Source organism: Pelecanus crispus, chromosome 3 (assembly GCF_030463565.1).
Source record: "Pelecanus crispus isolate bPelCri1 chromosome 3, bPelCri1.pri, whole genome shotgun sequence".
Lineage (NCBI taxonomy): Eukaryota > Metazoa > Chordata > Aves > Pelecaniformes > Pelecanidae > Pelecanus > Pelecanus crispus.
Window position 1 is genome coordinate 101,951,860 of NC_134645.1, and position 24,652 is coordinate 101,976,511.

Sequence of the window (24,652 nt, forward strand, 5' to 3'; positions counted from 1 at the left end):
AGGACAGTTTCTCTACAGCCAAGACAAGAGAGGAAGAGATACTTTCTTCGTATTCCTGGAGTCGGCTAGCCGCTTCATCTTTCCAGGACAGTATTGCCAACGAGTTGGCATACGATGCTGGTACACTCTGTATCACTTTCTGCCACAGGGGTCATGTGCACTGGACTTCATCTGGATTCTTGGGTAACTGCTCATTGTTCAGGTCACTATAAATCATCTGCAGCACAGCTAATTCCCTCAGGTACTGGATACCTCTCTCCATGCTGGTTCATTTACCTGGGTGATATATAACATCTTCCTTGAAGGGATATCCTTCCTTCATGCCTGATAGTAGTTGCCTCCAGAGGCTAAGGACTTGTGCTCCTTTGCCAATTGCTTTGCCAATATCCCCTTCCCACGAAAGGGATCCCAGCTGTTTGGCTTCCTTACCCTCTAATTCCAGGCTGCTGGCCCCATTATCCCAGCATCGGAGCAACCAGGTCATAATGTGCTCACTTGGACGATGGCTAAAATCTTTTTGCATATCTCACAGCTCACTCAAGGATAAGGATTGGGTGGTTTCCGTCTCATTTATGAGTTCTTCCTGCTCCTCCTCTTCTTGTGATGGCCCTGGTTTTTCATCATCCTTTTCTAAATGAACTGACTTTCACTTCCAAGATTTCTTCTTGTGTATAGGGGCGACTGATACAGGTTGCTCCTCTAGTTCAGCTGCAGAGCTTTTCACCAGGGCTTGAGTAGCCACAGTGCCTGTCGCAGGGGTTTGAGTTGCCACAGTCCTTGTCGTGACGTTTGGAGTAACTGCAATGCCTGTTGCCGAGGTGTGAGCAGCCGCAGTGCCCATCGTGGGGGTTGGAGCGGCTGCAGCGCCTGTTGCGGGGGTTGATCTCTGGATGATATTCTTAAATAGTTGTTTAACCCTAAATAGTTGTTTAACCCTAAACAAGACCTGAACCACATTCAGGAGACATAGCTGTAGGAGCACACTAGTTTGATTATACCAAGTATATTCAAAATTCTCAAAAGCTGTTGTAACTAGCCTGAAGGAGGAAGGGATAGTAAAGAAGCGGGGGAAGGTGTCCCCATCTGTCTCCTCAATGGATCGGTTCTCCGAGGAGAATAGATAAAAAGTGTAATCATTAATAGTTTCTGAGAAATGGCTCCCAAAGCTCCCGAAGTACAGGAATGACGGCAGTGCTGAGTACAGTCTCATGACCAATGATTTTATCGTACCATAAGCCAATGTTACAATGTACAGCAAAGAGGTAACTTTAATGCAGTTAAACAGCACCATAGGGAGTGCATACAGCAAGGTATTACATAGTACAACTCCAAGAAGAAATGCAAAAACTCTGAGGGAAGAACATCAGCATTGTGACCAGTGATTGCTAAACTAATACAACAAATGCTTATAACAAATTTGTCTTAACACACTGTGGTCAGATCTGTCATTATCTCAACCCTTCGTGCCCCACGTTGGGCACCAAAAAGGACTGTTGTGGTTCAACCCCAGTCGACAACTAAGCACCATGCAGCCACTCGCTCACCCTCCCCCTGGCCCTGGTGGGATGGGGGAGAGAATCAGGGAAAAAAAAGTAAAACCTGTGGGTTGAGATAAAGGCAGTTTAATGGAGCAGCATTAAAGAGAAAGAGAAGACAAAATAACAGTAACAATAATAATAATATTAGTAATAATAATAAAGATAAAGGAATATACAAAACAAATGATGCACAATGCAATTGCTCACCACCTGCTGACCGATGCCCAGCCAGTCCCCAAACAGCAATCACTGCCCCCCGGCCAACTCCCCCCAGTTTATATACTGAGCATGACGTCTTATGGTATGGAATAGCCTTTTGGCCAGTTTGGGTCAGCTGTCCTGGCTGTGCCCTCTCCCAGCTTCTTGTGCACCTGGCAGAGCATGGGAAGCTGAAAAAGTCCTTGACTAGTGTGAGTACTACTTAGCAACAACTAAACCATCAGTGTGTTATCATCAGCATTATTCTCCTACTAAATCCGAAACACAGCACTATGCCTGCTACTAGGAAGAAAATTAACTCTATCCCAGCCAAAACCAGGACATGATGATAAAAGGCCATAGGAACTTTTCATTTACTCTTGAACTTCGTGTATAAAGTAGCTGGTTTTGATTTGAGACTGAGATACTTAAGTAAATACATCATTACAGAAAGGCAAGAAATGCCTTTCATTTTTGCTGTGAAATAGCCAGAGGAACCGGTGTAACTTCTGGCTTCTGGACACTTTCTCTGCTCTGGTGGAGGACCTTCTGTCTTAAGCATTCTTTTTCTCTTCTCCACACCTCCCCTGGACCATGCACCTGAAAAATCAGGTGAATGTTCTTGCATTATTCCTAGTATATTGGTTTTGGCTGGGATGGAGCTTATGGATGGGGCTTAGTTGCCCAGGCAGTGGGCAGTAGCTGCCTACAAAGAGACCTAGGTATGTGGTGTTTGTCAATTAGTATTTCATAAAGTACTCTGAGATGTTTAGGTGGAAGATGTGTGGCAGTAATTTGCAGGAAAATTACACGTGGAAAAGTGCACCACCATATCTCTCATAATGAAAGTCTTCGAAAAGATTTCAAAGAATTTTACATCTTGCATCATTTAATGAAAGACCCTGCATTTTAATTTCAGTTTGAGAAAATAAGTATTAACAGTTAGATCACCTCCAAGACATGTATCATTTTAATTCTTGGTATTCATTTTACAGAAAACCTGTGCTATTAATCTTTCTAATAATTTAAAAAAAAATTCCTCTTGAAATTTCCATTTCTCTATTTTACTATTTTGCTTGCAAGTTGACTCTGAAAAGCTGCCTTGCCTTGCCACAATTACAGATGTTATCATCGTAATATATTGCAATATAACCATTCTTTTCAGCATTTGTACCTGTAGGTAATTCCAGTGGGATGTTCTTTATTGATGAATATAAGGAACCATATAAACAATGTAAATAAAAACAGTTTCTCTGGAATTTATAGTATGAGTAGATAAACTGTTAGTTGGTTTGAGTTTAGAATTTAAATCTTGGTTGTATTTTCTGTTTTTTACACAGGTGATAGATGTGAAGTAAATATAGATGAATGTATATCTACTCCTTGCCTCAACAATGGAAGTTGCTTTGATGACATCAGTTCCTATAAGTGTCACTGTAGGAGAGGTTTTATTGGAACAAACTGTGAGACAAATGTTAATGAATGCTTGCCAGATCCTTGTCTTCATGGAAGGTGGCTATTTTTATTTAACTATTATTATCTCCAATATAATTTATGTAACTAGCATATTTAAGATTTAGTGATACAGGAAGGTTGATAAATACACTTTTAATTATGTTCTTCGATAAAGTAAGAGTACAGGCATGCTTAAAGATGACAGATGTTGCCTGCTTAAACTAGTGTAATATATTGTTACATTAACTCAGTTTCTCTCTCATTTTTGTTCATTAGCATAAACGAGTTTTCAGTACATGTGGATTAATTAGGGTTTAATATACTTAAAAGCAAATCTTTAACTGTTACATGCCAACAGGTTGAAATGGGAAGACATCTTTTAATATGAGAATCAGTATCCTTATAAAACCCTTCAGCACCCATAATATGCACATTTGAAAACCCATTATTAAAACTAATTAAAAGTGCCATGGATTTCAGTAGGTTACATCAGACCACCATTTTGAAATGTATGGAACAATACTACTAGTGCTGAATCGAGAATTACACAGCTTCATCTGAATAACACTATTTTGTATTTCAGATGTATAGATCTCATTGATGGATATCAATGCTCTTGTGAATCAGGATGGACCAGCTCAAGATGTGAGATAAATATTAATGTATGTCTTCAAATCTTATTTTTATTATAGGGGAAAGGGTAATATGCTGCTTGAAACTCATTTAAGTAACTTGTGAACAGGTCAGTTTATTTAAAATGCCTGACAGTAATTCAGTTGTTTCAAATCCATTCTGAAAAGCTCATTATTCGTTAATTACATGAAACTGCATTAAAAGAGACCATTGAGAAAATGTCTAAAGAACTTTAAAGGTTAAGTTTGAATGATAAGTCTGAAAAGCTACAGCCAGGTAAGCCAACATTACCTGAAAATCGTTTATCCCTCAGTTCAGCATGGATGACATAACTACCTGATTTGCATTGTGAGCCCCATTTGCTGTGGCTTAACTGTACATTTGAGTAGTAAACCTCAAGACGCAATGTTCTACACTGAAAGTAGCCATGACTCTTGTTTAAAATTTCAAAATCCAGTTAACTGTAGAATTCTCTGATATAAAGCTGTGGTGTACAGAATACACCACCCACTTCCTCCTCTTAAGTTCAAGAATATTTTTTTGTTACCATGGGGAATGCCTGTGGATAAGAAGGCATCTATCTATATATGCGAGTCTGCGCCATGAAGATTCCCATGGTCAGCAAACCAACTTGTAGAAGTTGACTACATCTGGCCTAACAATGAACAACCTTTACAATGTTGGCCACACTTTGGGGAAAGTATTAAATTGGTTTAGACTTTTTCAGGTTTTGTGCCAAACAGAGTTTAATCAGATTTTGGGATATGATCCTTTTAAATGTGTTTGGTCTCATGAGAAATTCTGGCATGAGATCTGCCTTCCTTTGGGCTATCTGGCTTCTAATATTGTGCTTCTGAGTTGTCAAACACACATTCCAAAATGTTATCCAAACTTCTTTTTAACTTCTGTATGCATGTAGGGACCTTTGTTTTTTTTTTTTGTATATAGCTAAAAGTACTAGATAACTGAAAACACCTCATATTGCATAAAGGAAGTATGGTCTATAACTTTCCTGTTGAAAATGTATGAGTCTCACACAAGGAGTAAATCTAGCTGGAATATTATCTTCCAACTTCCTTTACAGAAAGAAAAAGTCAGAAAATAAGTAATTCAGCTCAACAGAGTGCGCATCATGATAAGATATTGCAAATCCATATGATTATCAGCCATTGCCAGTGCTAATACAGAATACCCTTGGGTAATATTTTCTGTGGCAACATGCATGATTTACACTTTCCTCCATTTTAAGAGAATGAGAGATTAAATGACCTGTAGACAACTGCATAAAATCATATTCAAAAGATAACCACATTTCATACTGAGGTGTTTGAAAATGCATTGATTAGAAATTCATAGAAAGAAACAATGTATGTATACATTTGACACATAAGTCTGTCAGAATGATGGCTTCATTTTTTTATATTCATTCTATTTGCATGCAATGTGATTCCCAGATTAGACTATGCTGCAGGTGTCATATTTTTAAAGGCTCTAACACTGCATTCATCCTGCTCAGAAATGTATCATGCCCTATGCAAGTCTTACAGCGATCAGCAAGGCGTTCTGACTGTGTAGGGGTGTGCACAACTAGATAATCATGGTAGGCTCAAGCTCTGTAATTGTTTTCCTCTAGATTAACATCAGCCAGTTCCCTTTAAAAAAATAATCAGGAATTAATCCAGGTAAATATATTTCAATATTGTCTTCCCATGAAGATACATTTCTTTGTATTAAGGTTTATGCAACTGCATTGGGTGTTTGTGCCAAGATTTTGTTAAGAGAGGGGGCTGCAGGGGCGGCCTATGTGAGAAAAGGCCAGGGGCTGCCCATGCTGGACATGGCTGGTTGTAGTCAGCTCCAGCGGACTCACCACAGGACACAGCTGAGCCCCTCAACCAAGATGGTGGCACCTCTGTGGAAACATATTTAAGAAAGTGTAAAATACACTGCCCAGAAGAGAGAGGAGCGAGGAAAAAACATGTGAGAAATAACCCAGCAGACACCAAGGTCAGTGAAGAAGGAGAGGAGGTGCTCCAGGTGCCAGAGCAGAGACTCCTCTGCAGCCCCTTGGAGAGAACCATGGTGGAGCAGGTATTTCCCTACCGTCTGTGGAGAGGACCACACCAGAGCAGATTTCGACACCGCAGCCCATGGAGGACCCCACCCCACAGGATGTGGATATGCCCTGAAAGAACTGCAGCCCATGGAGTGCATGTGCAGGAGCAGGCCCTGGGCAGGACTTGCAGCCTGTGGAGAGGAGCCCGTGCAGGAGCAGTCTTAACTCTGCAGGACTGCGGCCCATGGAGAGGACCCACACTGGATCAGGGGAAAAGTGTGAGGAGGAAGGAGCAGCAGAGAGGAGCTGTTAAGAACTGACCACAACCCCCATTCTCTGCTTGCCCAGCATTGCTCAGGGTGAAAGGAGGAGGTAGAAGACTTGGGAATGGAGAAGTGAAGTGGAGCCTGGGAAGAAGGGGAGTGGGGGGGTGGTTTTAGATTTGCCTTTGTATCACACTGTCCAAAAATCTATTTCTAATTGGCAGTAACCTAAATTAATCTTCCCCAAGTCGAGTCTATTTTGCCTGTGACAGTAAGTGATCTCTCTGTCCTTGTCAACCCATGAGCTTTGCCATCCAGCCTTCTTCTCTTGTCCTGCTGAGGAGCGAGAGTTGAGGGAGTGGCTGGGTGGGCATTGCACAACCAGGCAAGGTCAGCAACTAAGCTGATTCAAATAACCAATTTAAAAATAAAATATATTTATGCATATATTACAGACATATATATATATATATATTTCCCTAGACATACATGGATTTTTTTTATTTTTCGTCTGGGGTTTTTTCATCCTCTACATGTATTGCAATGTAGTTTGCAAGAAAATACACTCCAAGACTTTCTCAGGTTGCCTAATACTTCTAGGAAAAAAGATAAGCCCTTTATAGATATACCCTATAACTTTTGCATATATAATATGGAGTGTGGCTGTTGGAACTTCCCTATCTACTACAGTTTTCATTGCTTTTTCATTTATAGATTTCATTCAAGAAAGAGTAAGAGAAAAAATACATGAATTGGTTGCAATAAACATGTTTTCTTTTGACAGTTGCATATTTCTGAAATTGTAAGATAAATGTATATAACTGAAAATTGCTCTTTTCTCTCTGATATGGGTAAACATAGATTGCTGGTATGGTCAGTAAAATATTAATCATAGGCATTATTTTGTACTTATTTTGGCTTTTTTTTTTTCTGTGAATGATGAGAAGTCATTGGCAATTGCGTTTCTTCCATGCTCAGCCAAGATTGTCTCATGCTGTCAAAAAGGGAGCAAAAAGCATTTTGAATCTTTACGCAGGAGGATATTCAGCTTGTTGGTGCTTCTGTTTGTATCTGATAGGAAGCTGTGATCATACTGCATCCTAGTATTGTTTTGCCTGGTTTTACTGATCTTTTCTCTCTGTTTTCATATAAAAGACAGAAACAAGGGGGAAATCAGGAAAACCAACTCATTTGCTACACAAAGGCACCACAGCTGATGTACATGTCAAGTCAGAGAACAGTATTCTGCTAGTCCAAGCAAATAAGCAGTTATTCACCAGAACTTGCCAGATTGCACAAAAGACATGAGACTTGACAGCCATAAAATTATCTGTGATTTGATTGGGAAGAACAGTAGGAATCAGCTTGCCTAATTTGAGGTGTCTTTGTGAAAGCTAGTTGTCTATGCACTTCTTAGTGAAAATGTGGTAAATATTCAAGGAGATCTGCAGAGGTGTTCAGCTGATTTGTGGTGGTTTGACCGTGGCTGGATGCCAAGTGCCCACCAAAGCTGCTCTTATCACTTCCCTTCTCAACTGGACAGGGGAGAGAAAATGTTACAAAAAAGCTAAAAAGCTTGTGGGTTGAGATAAGGACAGGGAGATCACTCAGCAATTACCATCATGGGCAAAAGAGACTTGACTTGGGGAAAATCAGTTTAATTTATTACCAGTCAAAACTGAGTAGGAGAGAGGAGTGAGAACATGTGTAGGGTAATGAGCAATAAAACCAAATCTTAAAACACCTTCCCCGCACCCCTCCCTTCTTCGTGGGCTCAACTTCACTCCAGATTTTGTCTACCTCCTCCCCCTGAGCAGCGCAGGGGGACAGGGAATGGGAGTTGTGATCAGTCATCACGTGTTGTCTCTGCTGCTCCTTCCTTCTCAGGGGAGGACGACTCTCACTCTTTCCCTGCTCCAGCGTGGGGTCCCACCCACAGGAGACAGTCCTCCATGAACTTTTCCAACATGGGTCTTTCCCATGGGCTACAGTTCCTCATGAACTTCTCCAGCGTGGGTCCCTTCCACAGGGTGCAGTCCTTCAGGAGCAGACTGCTCCAGCGTGCGTCCCCCACTGGGTCACAAGTCCTGCCAGAAGATCTGCTCCAGCATGGTCTCCTCTCCCTCCATGGGTCCACAGGTCCTGCCAGGAGCCTGCTCCAGTGTGGGCATCCCATGGGGTCACAGCCGCCTTTGGGCACATCGACCTGCTCCGGTGTGGGGTCCTCCCCGGGCTGCAGGTGGATATCTGCTCCACCGTGGACCTCCCTGGGCTGCAGGGGCACAGCTGCCTCACCATGGTCTGCACCAGGGGCTGCAGGGGAATCTTTGCTCCGGTGCCTGGAGCACCTCCTCCCCCTCCTTCTTCACTGACCTGGGTGTCTGCAGAGTTGTTCCTCTTACATATTCTCACTCCAGCTGCAGTTTGTGTCCCAGTGTTTTGGGTTTTTGTTTTCCCCCCTTCTTAAATATGTTGTCACAGAGGTGCTACCACTGTTGCTGATGGGCTCGGCCTTGGTCAGTGGCGGGTCTGTCTTGGAGGAGGCTCGCATTGGCTCTATTGGACATAGAGGAAGCTTCTAGCAGCTTCTCACAGAAGCTACCCCTGTAGCCCCCCAGCTACCAAAACCTTGTCACTCAAACCCAAGACAAATGGACCTCTGCATTTCATTATTGAGTCTAGACTCCACAGACTGTGATGACTGGGTCTTAATGGACTATAATAAGTAAGCCAGAGAGTAGAATCCCCTCCCCAGAATTCTCTCTGTATGTGTGTAGCATATATGTGTATGGCAAACATTGGTGAACATACAAAGAGTGTCAGATGAGCTGGATGTTCTTGTTTGTGCATATGTGGGACTTCTTCATACTCTTTCAGTATTTACCTATTGCTAACTAGTTTAAAGAGAGTTGAGTAAGATAAATCGTTTCTTCAAAGAAGCTAAACTGATGTAAACTTCCAAAAAATAATGTAGTTTATGCTCAAGATGCAGATAGGTAAATCTAAGAGTGGGAGGAGAGGGAGCTAGATACTTTATTCTGCAAAGCAACATGTGTGATTACCCACCCATCAGACAATTTCAGTGTGTGTAACACTGCGAGGCTCTCCTGGCCCTGAGGTAATAAGTTTATTTTAAGTAACAGTAACTGAATTGGAGTTTCTATTAAATGGAGAAGTAATAGAAAAATAGGGAATAGAAATTAAAGTAGAGAAATGGATGAGACCTGCAAGAATGTTGCACAGGAGTTTTACCTCCAAAGTGGTAAGCCCCTCTGCTTCTAGAGAGTATAAAAGTCTTAGGGAGGACAACATTCCACTGATAGGCATATTTCTGATCTCTCACATAAGAAAAGCTTGTCAACTGATACCACAGTATGCTCTTGCATGAAGGATGCTCTAGCAACCGAGAGTATCTTAGACAGGGCTGTTCAGTTATTGGATACATAGGTAACTGGGTTTATGACATCAAAGAAGCCTTGGATACGAAGTAATCCGCTTTTCATCTGGAAAGATAGCGGATCTCACAATATCTCTAAAGATATTTCAGTGTACTGGAAAGGAGCCGATAATTGTGACGTGTGTTGATAACCAGTAATGGAGGGAAGTGTAGGAGGGGTGTTCTTGAGGTTATAAATTCAGGCTGGGCAGGGAACTGAAGTCCCGGACATGCATCTAGCTTTCTTTGAAAGACTGCCAGTTCCATATGAGACCTGAGAGGCAGACAGAGATTCAGCCCCAGTATATGAGTAACATGCTGGTATAGACAAAAGCCATTCAAATGCAGTTGAAAACAGCAAACCTTTTGAAATTGGAGGAACCTGTACAAGAATGCATTGCACCTTTATCAGCATGGAACTGGGCTATGGAATGAAATGTAAAATGGTTGTAGGGGAATATTTAAAGTAGATGCTTAGGAAATGCTGACAGGTATAGAAGAGCACTATTTAAGAGTGACAGAACTTAAAATCTGAACATGACTAATGTTCAGCATGCCTCTGAAAAGACCAGCATCTAACTCAAGAGGTGTTAATGACAGAGACAATGTCTATTAGTGATTATAACACAGCTAGGTTTATGACTGTAGCATGAGAGAGCATGCCAGATAAATCCAGCAGATAAACATTCAATTTCAAGGAAGGAAACTATGTAAAAATGAGGTGCATTTTCAAGTAATTTGAGAGGAGCAAGCCAAAACCACAAGAAACTTAGAAGCAGACTAGGGGCTATTAAACAAATAATATGTTAAAAGCCCAGGTAAAATGTGTGCCACAATTCAAGAACACAGAGTGGTCCAAAGCCCCTGAATGTCTTAAGGAAGAAACTTAAAGCTGTCACAGGGAAAAATTGGCATTTTAACAAATGGAAAGCTTGCCCACATGGGAAGAACAGAAAAGTCCATAAAACACATTAGTTCAAATGTTGGCAGGAAGTTCAAAAAGCTAAAACACAAATTGAAAAGTGCCTTGTAAAGGATACTCTTAACTTGTAAAAAGCTCTTCACATCTATCAAAACCAGGAAGCCAGGTAGGGAACTGGTGGGATTGCTTGATAGCTAAAGTGTAAAATGGGCACTCAGACAGGGTAAGGTCATAGCAAGAGAAGCTCAGTGAATTCTTTGCATTTGAGGAATTCCAGAAGGACCTCACAAAATGGAGATAGTGAAAAGGTGGCAGATAAGCTTCAGTGTAAGATTATGTATCTAGGAAAAAAAAGCCTAATACTTACCTACAGCTGAATTCGGAACTGTCAGTTACAACTCAGGAACAAAGACTTGGAGCAATCATTGACAGTTCTCTGAAATCGTTGTCTCAATGTCCAGTCACAATGAAGAATAGTAAAAAAAAAAAAAAAAAAAACGCTGGGCATGATCAGGAAGGATATGGGGAACGAGGGCATGATTTTACTGCTATATAAAACCTGAGTGGGCTCACATATTGGGTACTGTGCATGGTTCTGGACCTTGCATCTCAAGGAGGATGTGGTAGAGTTAGAGAAGCTACAGAGTGCAACAAAAATTATATGAATTGAATAGTTAGTTTGTAAGGATAGATTTAAATGGTTGGAACTATTCCATTTGAAGAGAAAAACGCTGAGGGGAATGTAATTAAGGTTTAGAAAATTATGACAGTGGTAGATAAAAGTAAATGGAAAATTTCTTCACCAAATTCTGTCATAAAAGAATTGGGGGTACATGATGAAAATGGTCAGAGAAACATCTGGAAGAAATAAAAGTACTTTCTTTCACAGGAAGCAGAGAACTTCTAGAACTTGATGTCACAGAAGGCTGGGGGAGGCAGGTGATCTCTCACTAGGTTCAGAAAAATTACGCAACTCATGGACATGCAGGTTCATAAATGAATGATAAAAGAACCAGTCAGGGAAGTACTGTTTATCATGTCTGATTAGACAGTTCTACTTGCTGGGAGGATGCATGGGACATAGACTGTAGAAAGTGGTAACGTTCACATGATTTTCCTAAAGTGGCTTTCTCTCCATCGCTATTATAGGCAGAATACTGGGTCAGATGGAGCACTGGTCTGATCCAGTATGTTCCTGCTCTGTATTGTTGTCTAAAAAATAGGGTTGTTATTTTTATCTTCTTCTTGTGTCCATAATCCAAAATTTCAAAGCAAAATATTTTGGTCATTTTGAACTCATTTTGAGTTGAAAGATGTTGGATAAAACCAACATTCTGAAATGTAGAAATAAGTTCTCCTGGTTCATTCCACAAAATGTTGTATGTATATTTAATCCGCCAAATGAAAAAGCATTGGGAAGTTAATAATTAAACAATATGGATGTGTGATAATATTAATAAAAAATTTTCAGAAAAAATAGAGTAATAATTTTACTGGTTGGAAAAACACACTTCGCTAAATAATTTTGTTAAGCATAAAATAGAAATAGGCACCTGGAGAATTCATCTCAATTCTTAATGTAAATCTCAGACTTTTACATGGTAGCAATACTATTGAGATTTATCCCAAAGTAAAAATGTACTTCAAACTCCCATGTGAATGGAAAAAGTCCATAACTTAGTGAACCATACAGTTTAAACTAAGTGCTATTTTAAACTTAGCAAAGGAAACCTGGGTATTTTGGTCTCTTAATAGCAGTTGTAATTATGACTGGTTGCACTCACGATAAATTAAATAAGTGGTAAAATATCTTTGAAAGGAGCCGAAATGCATATATATAGTTTCCCACTGATGCACTGAACCGTGGCTGTTTTGCATAACTAAAATCATATTAGAACATTAAATTGTACATTTCCTATGAAGTAATACTGTAGAATTAGACTTTTTTTTTTAAAATCTAGATTCAGGGTGAATTAAAAACCATATGTATACCATATTTTGTACGTACAAAACCTTTTAAATACCAGGATACTTACTTCCGCTCCCTGAACTGATGTTTAAGGCCACTACCTTTTTCTGCTTCAAGTCTTCCCTTGCAGTTAATCACTTCATAGTTGTCTACAAAGAAATCAAGCAAATGGTACTTAGGGCTTTATATCATAAGTATTCACAGGAAATTAGACCATATAATGCACCACATACATACAAGTATGTCAAAAGGTAGATTTGTAAATAGGTTATGTGTATTTTTGGTAGACCTTTTTCCCCTCATAGTGGATTTGTGTGAGTTAGTTATGTTCAGAATTGGTTCACTTCATAATTACCTTTTTTGATACAAAGCAAAACTTCACTTAAAGAAAAATACATCTATCATCACAATTTTTTTTTGCCTTGAATGTCTTTTATAGAAATAGATTTTGAAGTGTTGTTAGGAATAATTTTTTATTTCTAATCAGAGTTTCCAAGGAGGACTAATGAAAAATAGTCCTTTCCGTAGGAAAAGGAAAAAAAAATCCTAACTTCTAAAATGCACTTCTAGATCTTGTTTAAAGAAACAGAGTTGAATACACATTATTTGGAAAAATAGTGGATATTCAGTGTTGTTATTAATTTGCTAAAATGTGTCCCTTCATAATTATTTCAAGCTATGGATTGTGATTATGGAAATGATACAGTGCGATATGTAGAAAGTCGGAATTTCTTAAGGCAGGTTGACCTCACTTGCAAAGACAGATGTCGGTATGGACCCACAGGTTTGGCTAAGGGAGCAGTATGCCTTGAGCAAAGTGCTGTGCTTTTCTAGGTCAGTTGCTAGAGTCCAGATTTCAGAACAATTCCCTGCCAGCATAACCAGTGGACTGTGCCGTGCCAGGTGGGCTCTCTTAAGGGACAGTCATCCCTTTCCTAGTACAAACAAGATTTACCACACCATGACATTCAGAGAACAAGAAATAATGAATTATTGTGCTCTAGTAAATGCAGTGGATCTTGTTTTGCATTGTTTGAACTAAGGATTTTTAACCTACCCTTGAAAGAGTTGCATAACTAGAAATCTTAATATTCTTTCACTTTTTTGCCTTCACTTGTCTTGCTATGCTAAGAAAATCCATGAGGACTTATATGTACTGTAACAATAATTTAGTAAAAATAAAGCCAGAAAATCACCATTCTGTTCTCCTGTCAGAAGTCTGTATAGATAGGGATATATCCAGTCTTTATTTAAAAACATAAGGAGGTGGAAGATCAACTACTTTTGACAGTTTTACAGTGGCTGACTCTCAGTAGTAGAGTTAGACCTTATCGCTAGCTGAATACATCTAGATTTGGGAATCCAGGTAGTCGTTTTTGTACTGACTTTCTCTGGGAGTTAAAATACTTGTTAATGTGTAATACTTCTTGTGAAAATATCTGTGCACTGCCATTATCTATCTCTCTCTCAATTTTCTTGGTGATAAACTAAATCTAAGAACACTCATAGAGCCATCAAGACTTCTGGAACTTCTTATAGCAAAGAACTCACACTGGTTATTGTTTTTAATAGCTAGAAACAGACCTGGACTCCATGAATTTGTCTAATCATTTTTAAGCCATATATATTATTTATGTTTTCGGCAGTATCGTGAAAATGAGATATATGATATAATAATGTTTTTGAAAAAAATTTCTATCCTAAAAATTCTGTTAGGTGTTATTTTGCTTAGATTTAGCTTACTGTAAGGCATTTTATCTAAATCATTTTAGATTCTTAGTTTTTTTACATCCTTTATAAAAAACAGACTTTAGAACTTGGCACAATGTTTCAGTTTCCCCTAGCCAGAAAAAGAGGAATAATCACCTGTCTTAAGTGTAAGTCACAGTTCCCCTCTCTGAAGACTTAAGGACAGCATTAGCAATTTTTTCCATAGGATTGCAATGGGAGCTCATGTTGATAGCTTGTCCATTATAACTTTCAAATCTTTTCCAAGGTCATTGCCTGTTAATAACACGTAAACTCAAAGGATTCCTTGTTAGATCAAAATGGGAAAAGTGTATGCTTCACAGAAAAAAACCAGACTCAGAAAAAAAGCCTACTGAAAGGGAGCCCTCCTGCTTTACTATAAGGAGATCAGAGATAAGAAAACTCATAGAATCGAATCATAGAATCGTTTAGGTTGGAAAAGACCTTTAAGATCATCCAGTCCAGCAACTCAAAGATACTTGGATGAAAATAAAGTGTGTCAGACTGGCAAAGTGAAAAGTTTATAAAAACCCTATAGAAATAATTACAATTGTATAATTTCTGTTTTGTTAAATCATTTCATTTGTTTATAAGGGAGCTTATTGAAGCTGTCAGTGTTTTAAAAGATGAGCCGTGAAGGGGAGTATTGGTTTGCTGTAAAGTATGAGCACTGGGCTTCATTTATAGATGTGATGATGTTTGAGGAATGAGCAGAGCACCCTGATTGAGGTTAATAAGGGGCACTTATCTTCTTTCTTTTTTTTTTTTTTTTGTGACAATGGAAGGAACAAACCCCTTTAGAGTAGGAAAAACCTGAGATGAGGCCCGAGCAGCAGCTCTTCTGGCCTTCTGGTTTCCTTGGAAATGGATCGCTGCAGTCCTGATTTGACTGAAGCTGCCTGTGAAGGGAACAAAATAGAAAACAGAAAGGGAAAAGACAGAGGGCAGTGATGGCCACAGAAAAAGCTAGGCAATACAGCTCAGTTTGGACAGGTTACTTGCTCAGATATGACAGAAAAGGAAGTTTTACAGCCTATGGATAAAGAGGTGTGATGAGTTAACTTTGGCTGCCAGACGCCTACCCAGCAGCTCTTGAAATCCCCCTCTTCATCAGGACAGAGGGAGGAAGTAAGAATAAAAGCTTGTGGGTCAAGGTAAGGACAGGGAGATTGCTCTTGGTCACCAATTACTGTCACAGGCAAAACAGACTCAACTTGGGGAAGATTAATTTAATTTACCATCAATGAAAAACTAAACCGCTTTCCTCCCAACCTGCCAAAAAACATGCTCCTGCATGGGCTTCTCTCCATGGGCTGCAGCTCCTGCCATGAGCCTGGTCCTCTGTGGGCTGTCCGTGGGCTGCAGCTTCCTTTGGGAGACATCCACCTGCTGCGGCATGGTGTTCACACACGTGGCAGTGTGGATATCTGCTCCACTGTGGTCCTCCATGGGCTGGGGGGGGCAGCCCACATGGTCTTCTCCAGGGGCTTCAGGGGAATCTCTGGTGGAGATTGCCTGGAGCACCATGTCCACCTTCTTCCCTGACCTGTGTGCCTGCAGGGCTGTTTCTCACACTTTCCCCTCGCTCCTCTCTCATGCTTTGCTGCACAGTGTTTTTTACCCTTTCTTAACCATGTTTCCCCCAAGGTGCCGCCATCTTGGCTGTGGGGCTGAGCCGTGCCCTGCGCTGAGCCGGTTGGAGCCGGCTGGAACCGGCTGTGTCCGGCACGGGGCAGCCCCGGCCTCCCCTCACAGCGGCCACCCCGCAGCGCCCCCTCCTAAACAAAACCTTGCCCCGTAAAGCTATTTTCACAGGACTGCACCAGAGAGATACCTGAATTACCTCAATTTCTTTTCTTAAAGGCAGCAATCTGCGAGGCCTGGAATAGTGTGCTAGTGCTTGGGCAAGAGTACAGTAAGCCTGTGAGGCCGGGCTGATTTGGAATTTGGAGAAGCTCACACGCAGAGCCCCAACACTGCTGCAGCAACAGGAAAGCCTTATGCCGCCTGTTTGCACCCCGAGTGAGCCAAAGAGGCCCCAGTCAAAGCACGAGATTTTCTGTGTTCTCAGAGAAGACTAAAAATGAAAGTGTTGCTTGAAAAAAGGAAAGCAAGCAAGCTGAGAGAATAATAAAAAAGGAGTACTCGCTGTTTCTAGAAAGTCCTGAGGAATCCAACAAAAAAGTCAGAGAGAAAAGCTGTCATCACTGTTACTGCCTCTCGGTCTTTCAGTGTAATGACTGCCTGGTGGTGCCTGGAGATCTCAGCACTTTCTGTGCTTTCTAAATGGAGTATTTTTGCTGAGAACTCCAACAAGGAACTGAAAGTAATTTTGTGATTTGCGGAGGGGGAGTTTTTTGGTATTTTGTTCTTTGGCGGGGGTTATTTGTTTGTATTTTTTAATCATTCGTTGCTAGCAAATTGTTGGTAGAAGTTACGCAAAGTCATAATAGCAATAAATGTTGTAAGGTAATGAAGTACTTGCTCTGTGCACACAGATTTCATTTTGGAGTAAGTGACACTGCACATAGATGTATGGGCAGTTCTGTTCAGGAACCACTAGCTGCATTAACTGCTCCTGATCCTAGTACTTCTTCACCTTCCATTGAAACTTCATGTTTTTCTTGTCAGATGTCAATATTAAAATTATAAAGTCCCACCTATGAGATCCTTTTATGCTGCCAATGCATTCAATCACCTTGCAAATACCCTATCTGTCCAAAGGAAATACTGATTTCTGCCTACTTTGCTGAATACACTGGCATCCGCTGTGGCGTTTGGAATGTTAAGGTGATGCGTCATGGTTACCTTCTTCTCGCTATTACTGCACAAGGCTATTTAAGAAAGAGGTCATGTCACACGAAGAAAGGACAGATTGGGGTGAGGAAATAGCAGGGAACAGAGGAAGGAATTAAGAACGTCGTAAGCCAGAACTGCACCTGAAATATTAATAATCTAAAACCACTGGCAATTCCTGAGGAAGTTTATTCCCCTTTGATTTCACTAGGAAATGAAAGTCAAATTACTTTTGGGCTTCAGGCCTGGATTGCTGATCAAGATCAGAGTGTACATTTCTGTTCTGTAACATAATCTGCAGGTTTTTAGTTGCTGTAAAGGTGCCAACTTTATGAATGGTTTGAGTGTATATTGGTGGTAACAGAGCTTCCCTTTTGCTGACAACACTGTATACCTCCTTTCCCCCAGAAATGGGATTCAGGAGAGGAGAGGAGAGGAAAGGAAAGAGAAAAATGAAATGGAGAAACTGGCTTCACGGTCAGCGAGGTATTGCAAAGCAGGTTGCTTTTCTGCTACTGGCAAACGTTTGATTCTAACAGCAAAAAATTGCAGTCACCCATATTTATCTGCAGATGAACTGCATTCAGTCTATTAGCTTGAGTTATTTGTCACCATTTAAACTTGGTATTTATTCTCTGTATCTGCCAGCCAAATACTGTAAATTTCTAAGGGACCAAGCTTGTGCTGCTCTCACTGACTTCAGGAGTGGTAGTGATACTTGTTTATTTTACTCAAAGAGGTTATTTGTAAAATTTTGGAAGGATTACTGTAAGATTAAGACTTTGAAGCTTTAAAAATTATGTATTTTTAAATTCCAGGTCAAAATAGCATTTCAGATTTAGTCAAGGTTAAAAAAACTATTGAAAATAAGAAGGTACATAATGAAGTATAAATAAGTGAGCAACTGTGACACTTTTATATATCAACAAATTTCTGTTTTGGAAACACTAACATGACCCATCTTTGTGAATATTATTTTTGTAATTTTGAGGTTTCTTAGTTATTCAAAGGCAATTTTCCTCTGACAGGATCTGATCACTTCCAGGCGAGAAAAGGTTAAAGGATATCTTATTAGGTTGGGAACTGGGCACCTGAGGTGCCCAAGAAGGTCTTCTTCCCCTACTGTACTGGAGAAGAGAGGAATTATATCTAGGACTGTGAGTTCCTGCAACTGTTGCTCTGATTTGGGAACTGTCTGGTTAAGTCATAACCAGACATAACCAGACCAGTCTGGTCATAGTTAAGATTCAATGTCCCATTATAAAAAGGAAGACAAAACTGAAACAGCATTGGTGGTTAGGTGAGCTTGTCTTCAGGGAATCAGGGTGGTTGGGAATTTTCTGTAGAGCCAACTGTTCCCTAACGCCAAGCTGTAAAGTCAGTCCCTGGCAGAATCTAAGATAGGCAGGACTTGGTCATAGCTGTGTTGCAACTTCTGTTTGCCATCTAACGTCCCTGTTCTTTTAGGCTATGAATTACAGCATTTGGTGGTGGTGTGGTAGCTCACCTACTTTGGGATAAAGTTGTATCTGTGGCATTTTTAACATATTTGTGTGTCTGTTTACTGAAACAATTTTCTTGCCTGAGTTCAGAACAGTGCAGACTAGCAATTCTCTGGTAAGAGAGTGTGCTCCGTTTTTTTGCAAGTTTAATGATAAACTTTTAACTGCAGCGCATCAAAATACACTGGAAAGTGATAGGTGTAATTTCTTTCCTACAAACTGTCCGGGTTTTATGTTATTGTAAAAAATAATTAGCAGTTTTGTAAAATTTTACAAGAACAATACATTCCATAGAAGAAAATGAAAAGGTTTTACATTAAGTTTGCAACTTGCTATAGCTCTGATGGTGTATTGAGCCAAAAGTGTGAACATTTGTCCAAGCTTTGAACTTAGCCTTAGTTACTTTGATGATTTTGCTCTTTTTTGAATTTTAACTTTTGAATTATAATTAGGTAAAAATTTGATCCATTAATTGAAATATTTTTAATTTATTCTGCTAATGAGCAAAGCTGTAAAACTAGAAGTAGTAGAGAGGGATACAAGTGAATACAGATTAAGAAGACTAGACAAGAGAACTTACTGGAATAGAAAAAAAGCCAGAAATTTGGAACTGTGAACTGAGATTTTTTTTTATAAACAAAACAAGACTTAAATTTGCCAACAACAAATGTAATTAATAAAGCAAAAGACTACTTCTAGAACCTAGACACAGGAATTTTGGCAGTCTGTAGAACTGTCGCCATCTTCCTGTGGGATGTATATTCAATTAGTTTAGTAATGCTCACTAATAAATCATCCTGTATACATCCAGCTGGAGAGCTTACAGGAAAATAAGTTGTTTTCTCACAATTCCCCATGGATATCTGAATTTACATTCTGTCAAAGCAACTGTAGTACCTGCAGGAAATCTGAGTGCCCTTGGATATCCTTAAAGAATTAAACCTTCTAAAGTTACAGGAGTGTGAGAATAAATTTAAAATACTGGATTTAGCTAGACTATTTGGGTGGCAGCAGCAAAATAAAACTCCTTTGGGATATAGGCAAAAATGAGGTTTCTGTGCTCCAGGGCAAAACCGCATTTTTGCACTGGCAATTGAACTAACTAAACTCTCCTGTAATTCTGGAGAAACATTAATTTGCTGCTACTTTGAATGGTTTGAATTTGATGACTTTCACATTAGCTTTATCAGAGGGAACTGTTATTATGTGAACACATAAACATTTCTCTATGTTTCTATTTGCAATATTATGCATTAATTGATAATAAGAAAGCATTTATCAGGAAATAGTGATAAAAGGCTTGTGTTCATTGGTTATTATAAGTAATTTTTTATTCTGTCCAGAATTGCCTTACTAATGTGGCTTTTTTCACTGCAGTAGGCCCTACTATAAAAACTTAGAAGGAATAATTGTATAAACTATGGCTCAAAAACATGCTTTCAAATTTTATTAAAGGAATCATGAGTGGGAAGCACATACTTATGGCTGTAAGACTGCTCATAATAAAAATATATTTGCATTTCTCCAAGATTAATTAGTAGCAACAAGCATAGTTTCAAGACTGAGTATGAGTTGTAATCAAAGGATCTCTGTATAAACAAAGATTGCCCCAAATTAGAGATTTTTACTTATCAGACAATACAAAAAGTCCAGCACTCTTTCTAATCTGCACATTCAGTCTCTTGCGCTTGCTGTTGATATGAATGAATAAGTAATGTGTTTTAAAGCTGTGTAGTCAGTGTATTATTATTTCTCTCCTCAGGAATGTGAATCTGCTCCCTGCATTAACGGAGGTTCTTGTCAAGATGCGGTCAATGGATTTGTTTGTACTTGCCTAAGTGGGTACACCGGCAGGTTTTGTGAAGTTGATGTTGATGTTTGCCATGAGCCCACACTGGACTCAGTTCTCTGTTACAATGGAGGTGTATGCGTTGATGGACCTGGAAGAATTTTTCACTGCAGGTTAGTATGAATACTGTCATATAACTGCTTTAGTTAATACACATTGATTTGCTAAGATTTCAGGGCGGTGTTGTTACTGCTCAGTATGTAAACTCAATTGGATTTGATGCTCAATCTAGTGCTCAAAAATATTATCTTAAACCATTCACTGTTTAATATCAGGCTCTTTATCTGGAAACTTACCTTCTAGTGCTTTTCAGAATTATATGTGGAAACTTCTAACATAAACTAACCCTAAAAAATTTAAAACCATTATGTTTACAGATATGTATCTACTCCTGTGTTTTGTACTCAAAGAAAAAATTAATTTGCAATCAAATCTAGATGACAGGTAGTTTGTATAGTATGTATGCACAGACATACATCCAGAGAAATTCCCTATGATCCGTCATCATTCTCTGGCTGTTTATAGCTTCTGGCTAAATACATGTTATCTTATAGCTTATATACTTGTAATATAGCAAAACTCCTTTAAAATTAAGCTACTCTAGATTATATACATTATTCTCTACTACATCTAATAAATATATCAACTCAACTCACAATTATTATCTAAGTCCTTATTCAATTGCTACATTCATAGAAATATTAAGTACTAAGAAAATATTTTATAAACATACTTAAGAATGAAGCATAAATATCTTCCCTTATACAATCATGTGATCGATAACTGGATTTTGATTGATGGCCAAAATTGAAGCCTAAAGATAATAGTTTTATTTAAAAAAAAAAAAAACATGGTAATGTTAAGGCAGGAATGATCATTCTTAGTTGTGTGTAACAGTTTGATAGCTTTATAATGTAATATAAAAAATGAAACTAATTTCATTTCTTATGAAATGAAGACTAGGAAACAAATGTATTATTTCCAATCTGTGTCTCAGTTTCCACCTGTTGATCCTTTGTGTCCTTCTGTTAATAGTTATGGAATTTCATTAACACTCAACAGAATTAACAAAGCAAATGTACCATGGACAACTGGGAATTACTGTTGTTGTAATTTAAGCAAATATTTGCATTGATTGCTGGCATTGTTTTCCAGAATTTGAGGGGATCATAATCTGTGATTAATTTCTGTCCTACAACTAAATGGTGAAGTTACAATGACTCTTGAGGCACACAAACACATTAACAGATAAAATCTCCACATGTCAAATGAGACACAATAATTATATTAATAATCATAGAATCACAGAATATTTTGAGTTTGGAAGGGACCTTTAAAGATCATGTAGTCCAATCCTGTGCCAAGAGGCAGAGACATCTTTCACCGGATTAGGTTGCTCAAAGCCCAGTCCAAACTGACCTTGAACACTTCCAGTGATGGGGCATCCACAACTTCTCTGGACAACCTGTTCCAGTGTCTCATCATCCTCATCATAAAAATAGACTTCCTTATATCCAATCTAAGTCTGCCATCTTTCAGTTTAAAGCCATTACCCCTTGTCCTTTGTGGTGGTTTGACCCTGGCTGGATGCCAAGTGCCCACCAAAGCCGTTCGATGACTCCCCTTCTCAACTGGACAGGGGAGAAAAATATAATGAAAAAGCTTGTGGGGTGAGATAAGGACAGGGAGATCACTCAGCAATTATACCATCATGGGCAAAACAGACTTGACTTGGGGAAAATCAGTTTAATTTATTACCAGTCAAAACTGAGTAGGAGAGAGGAGCGAGAACATGTGTAGGGTAATGAGCAATAAAACCAAATCTTAAAACACCTTCCCCGCACCCCTCCCTTCTTCGTGGGCTCAACTTCACTCCAGATTTTGTCTACCTCCTCCCCCTGAGCAGCGCAGGGGGACAGGGAATGGGAGTTGCGATCAGTTCATCACGTGTTGTGCTGCTGCTCCTTCCTTCTCAGGGGAGGACGACTCTCACTCTTTCCCTGCTCCAGCGTGGGGTCCCACCCACAGGAGACAGTCCTCCACGAACTTCTCCAACATGGGTCTTTCCCATGGGCTACAGTTCCTCATGAACTTCTCCAGCGTGGGTCCCTTCCACAGGGTGCAGTCCTTCAGGAGCAGACTGCTCCAGCGTGGTCTTCTCCCTCTCCATGGGTCCACAGGTCCTGTCAGGAGCCTGCTCCAGCACGGGCTTCCCACGGGGTCGCAGCCTCCTTTTTAAATGTTGACAGAAGTGATTTGAAATATTAGCTTGTAAAATTAACGTGTGATGAGACTGTAATTTATACATTCCATTAATTCCATTTTCTTCTCATATATTCATATCAACTTAATCTTTTTCTTAATTATGTAGTTAAATGAATTGTGTTTTGTCTGTAGTAAATTCCCTTACCAGCTATTGAATTTAAGGCCAATGATAAATCTTTCGGGTACCTTTTCAGTCAAAGGCAGAAGATCAAAATTATTCCCAATATCATGGATGTAGGCAGTTAAAGCCAAGAGGAGACATACAGTAGAATACAATAGCTTTTTGTTACCCCCTGTTACTGGAGGGTAACAGCCCTGCAGGTCTTCATACAGACATTTAACACAAGTTTTCTTTTAGGCCGTTCCAGGCAAAGTAAGTCAGATTGGCTTAAACTGTCAATGCAGCTAGTTTGAACGAATACAGTTGGCTGTATCTGACTTGGATTAGGGCAGTTTTACTCAGTCCTTTCTGCTACCAGCAGTTACTTCCAGTAGCTGATAACAATCCTGTAGGGCACATACGGTTAAAGACAGCACTGGTGAGCAGTAATGAGCAATACAGACAGTGTTTTTAACTGGCACTGTCATAGGATGGGATCCTTTCCCTCTGGTGTATCAACGGAAGCACTCAGCTTGGTGTCATCTGCAAACTTGCTGAGGGTGCACTCAATCCCACTATGTCATTGATGAAGATACTAAATAGTAGTGGTCCCATGACAACTCAAATATATTATGGTTTAGCTTAAACCTTTCAGTACATGCTAAAATAATTCACGTTAGCTTCCTTCTGCAGTGGGCTGCTACCTGCACAAAGACTATTTCTGTGGCTCATATGTCTGGTAATTTGTTTAGCCCCTATTGTTTGATCACCAGTCTGAAAATTCAATCCTGTGCATTCTCCTGCTGCTTCTTTCCTGGCTCATGTTCACTCTAGCCTCTTTTTTTCAAGTTTTTTGTGTTGCAGCATCCTTTCTTCTTTCACAAATGAATCTTCTGAATTAAATGAGATTACTTATATTTCTCCTCTCTTCTGCTTGGGAACTTAAGCCAAACATTGTTAGGGTAACTACCTTATATTTACTTCTGAGCCCAACATTGGCCATCATGGAATCATAGTCAGAAAAATTGCAAACAATTAAAATCAGGATTTTTAGTGTTGCTAAGATCACGAAGGTTTTCATGAGAAATGTAAGACTACAGTAAGGTAAGGTGATGTGAGATATGGTTGTGATCCTGCAAAAAGAAGTGCCATACTTGATATAAACTTCTTTTAAAAAAGAAAAAAAGTCAGGGGAAAGGTCTTTTTCAGCTGATTGTCTCTTCTATGTTGATATGCTTCAGAAGACAGACATAACTTCTTTCTACCCTTCAGCAGCTGCTACCATTCCAAGTAATGCATGCAAGGTGAAAATAAGAAACATAAAAAGGTCATTAAGTTGGGTTTGCCCCTGTACTGTGAACATTATGATGTGAACACTCTTTTTCTACCATGCATTCCACTTGCTTTAAGCAGTCTGAACAAAACTCATGTACAGACTGGAGAATAGGACTAATATGGAGGGTGGAAAAGCAGAATAACTGAAAAAGAAGGAGGGGAGAAATAGCTCCTACTCTAGCAAAATGCCACACACATTCAAAACATTCCAAAAGAATAAGGAATCTTAATGCCTGTTACACAATCACTGTGGAAGGGGCAGGAGGAAGGACAAAATCAGTATCATTTAGAGTCTCCTTGTTTTGGGGATCTGGCTTGGGATGTTTGTATTATTGTGGCTGGTAAAACTGGAAATAGCAAGTCATGAAAAGTGTCCAGTGATGGGTAAATGTCAGGCTGCCTTAACTGTGGGCAGCATTGCCAGCTTCAGCTATGATGTATGTGATATTTTACCCAGTAGTACAGTGAATGGTTCAACTTTTCTTGAACTGTGTGGGAATCAATGACATGAACAACCCTACAGGCTTCTTCCTGAAATGAATATGAAAAATACCCTTTGGGATAGCCCTTGAATGGTGTGTTATCT

At 39.6% G+C, this 24,652-nt stretch overlaps 1 protein-coding gene across 1 annotated transcript in view; it reads left to right on the forward strand.

Annotated features, from left to right (window-relative positions):
- LOC104027713 (protein eyes shut homolog) overlaps positions 1–24,652 on the forward strand; it is a 961,671-nt gene that overhangs the window by 440,267 nt on the left and 496,752 nt on the right. The window contains exons 26-28 of the mRNA XM_075707654.1: positions 3,077–3,248; positions 3,775–3,853; positions 20,280–20,479. Of these exons, the coding sequence (XP_075563769.1) occupies positions 3,077–3,248; positions 3,775–3,853; positions 20,280–20,479 (451 nt within the window). The remainder of the gene's footprint in view (positions 1–3,076; positions 3,249–3,774; positions 3,854–20,279; positions 20,480–24,652) is intronic.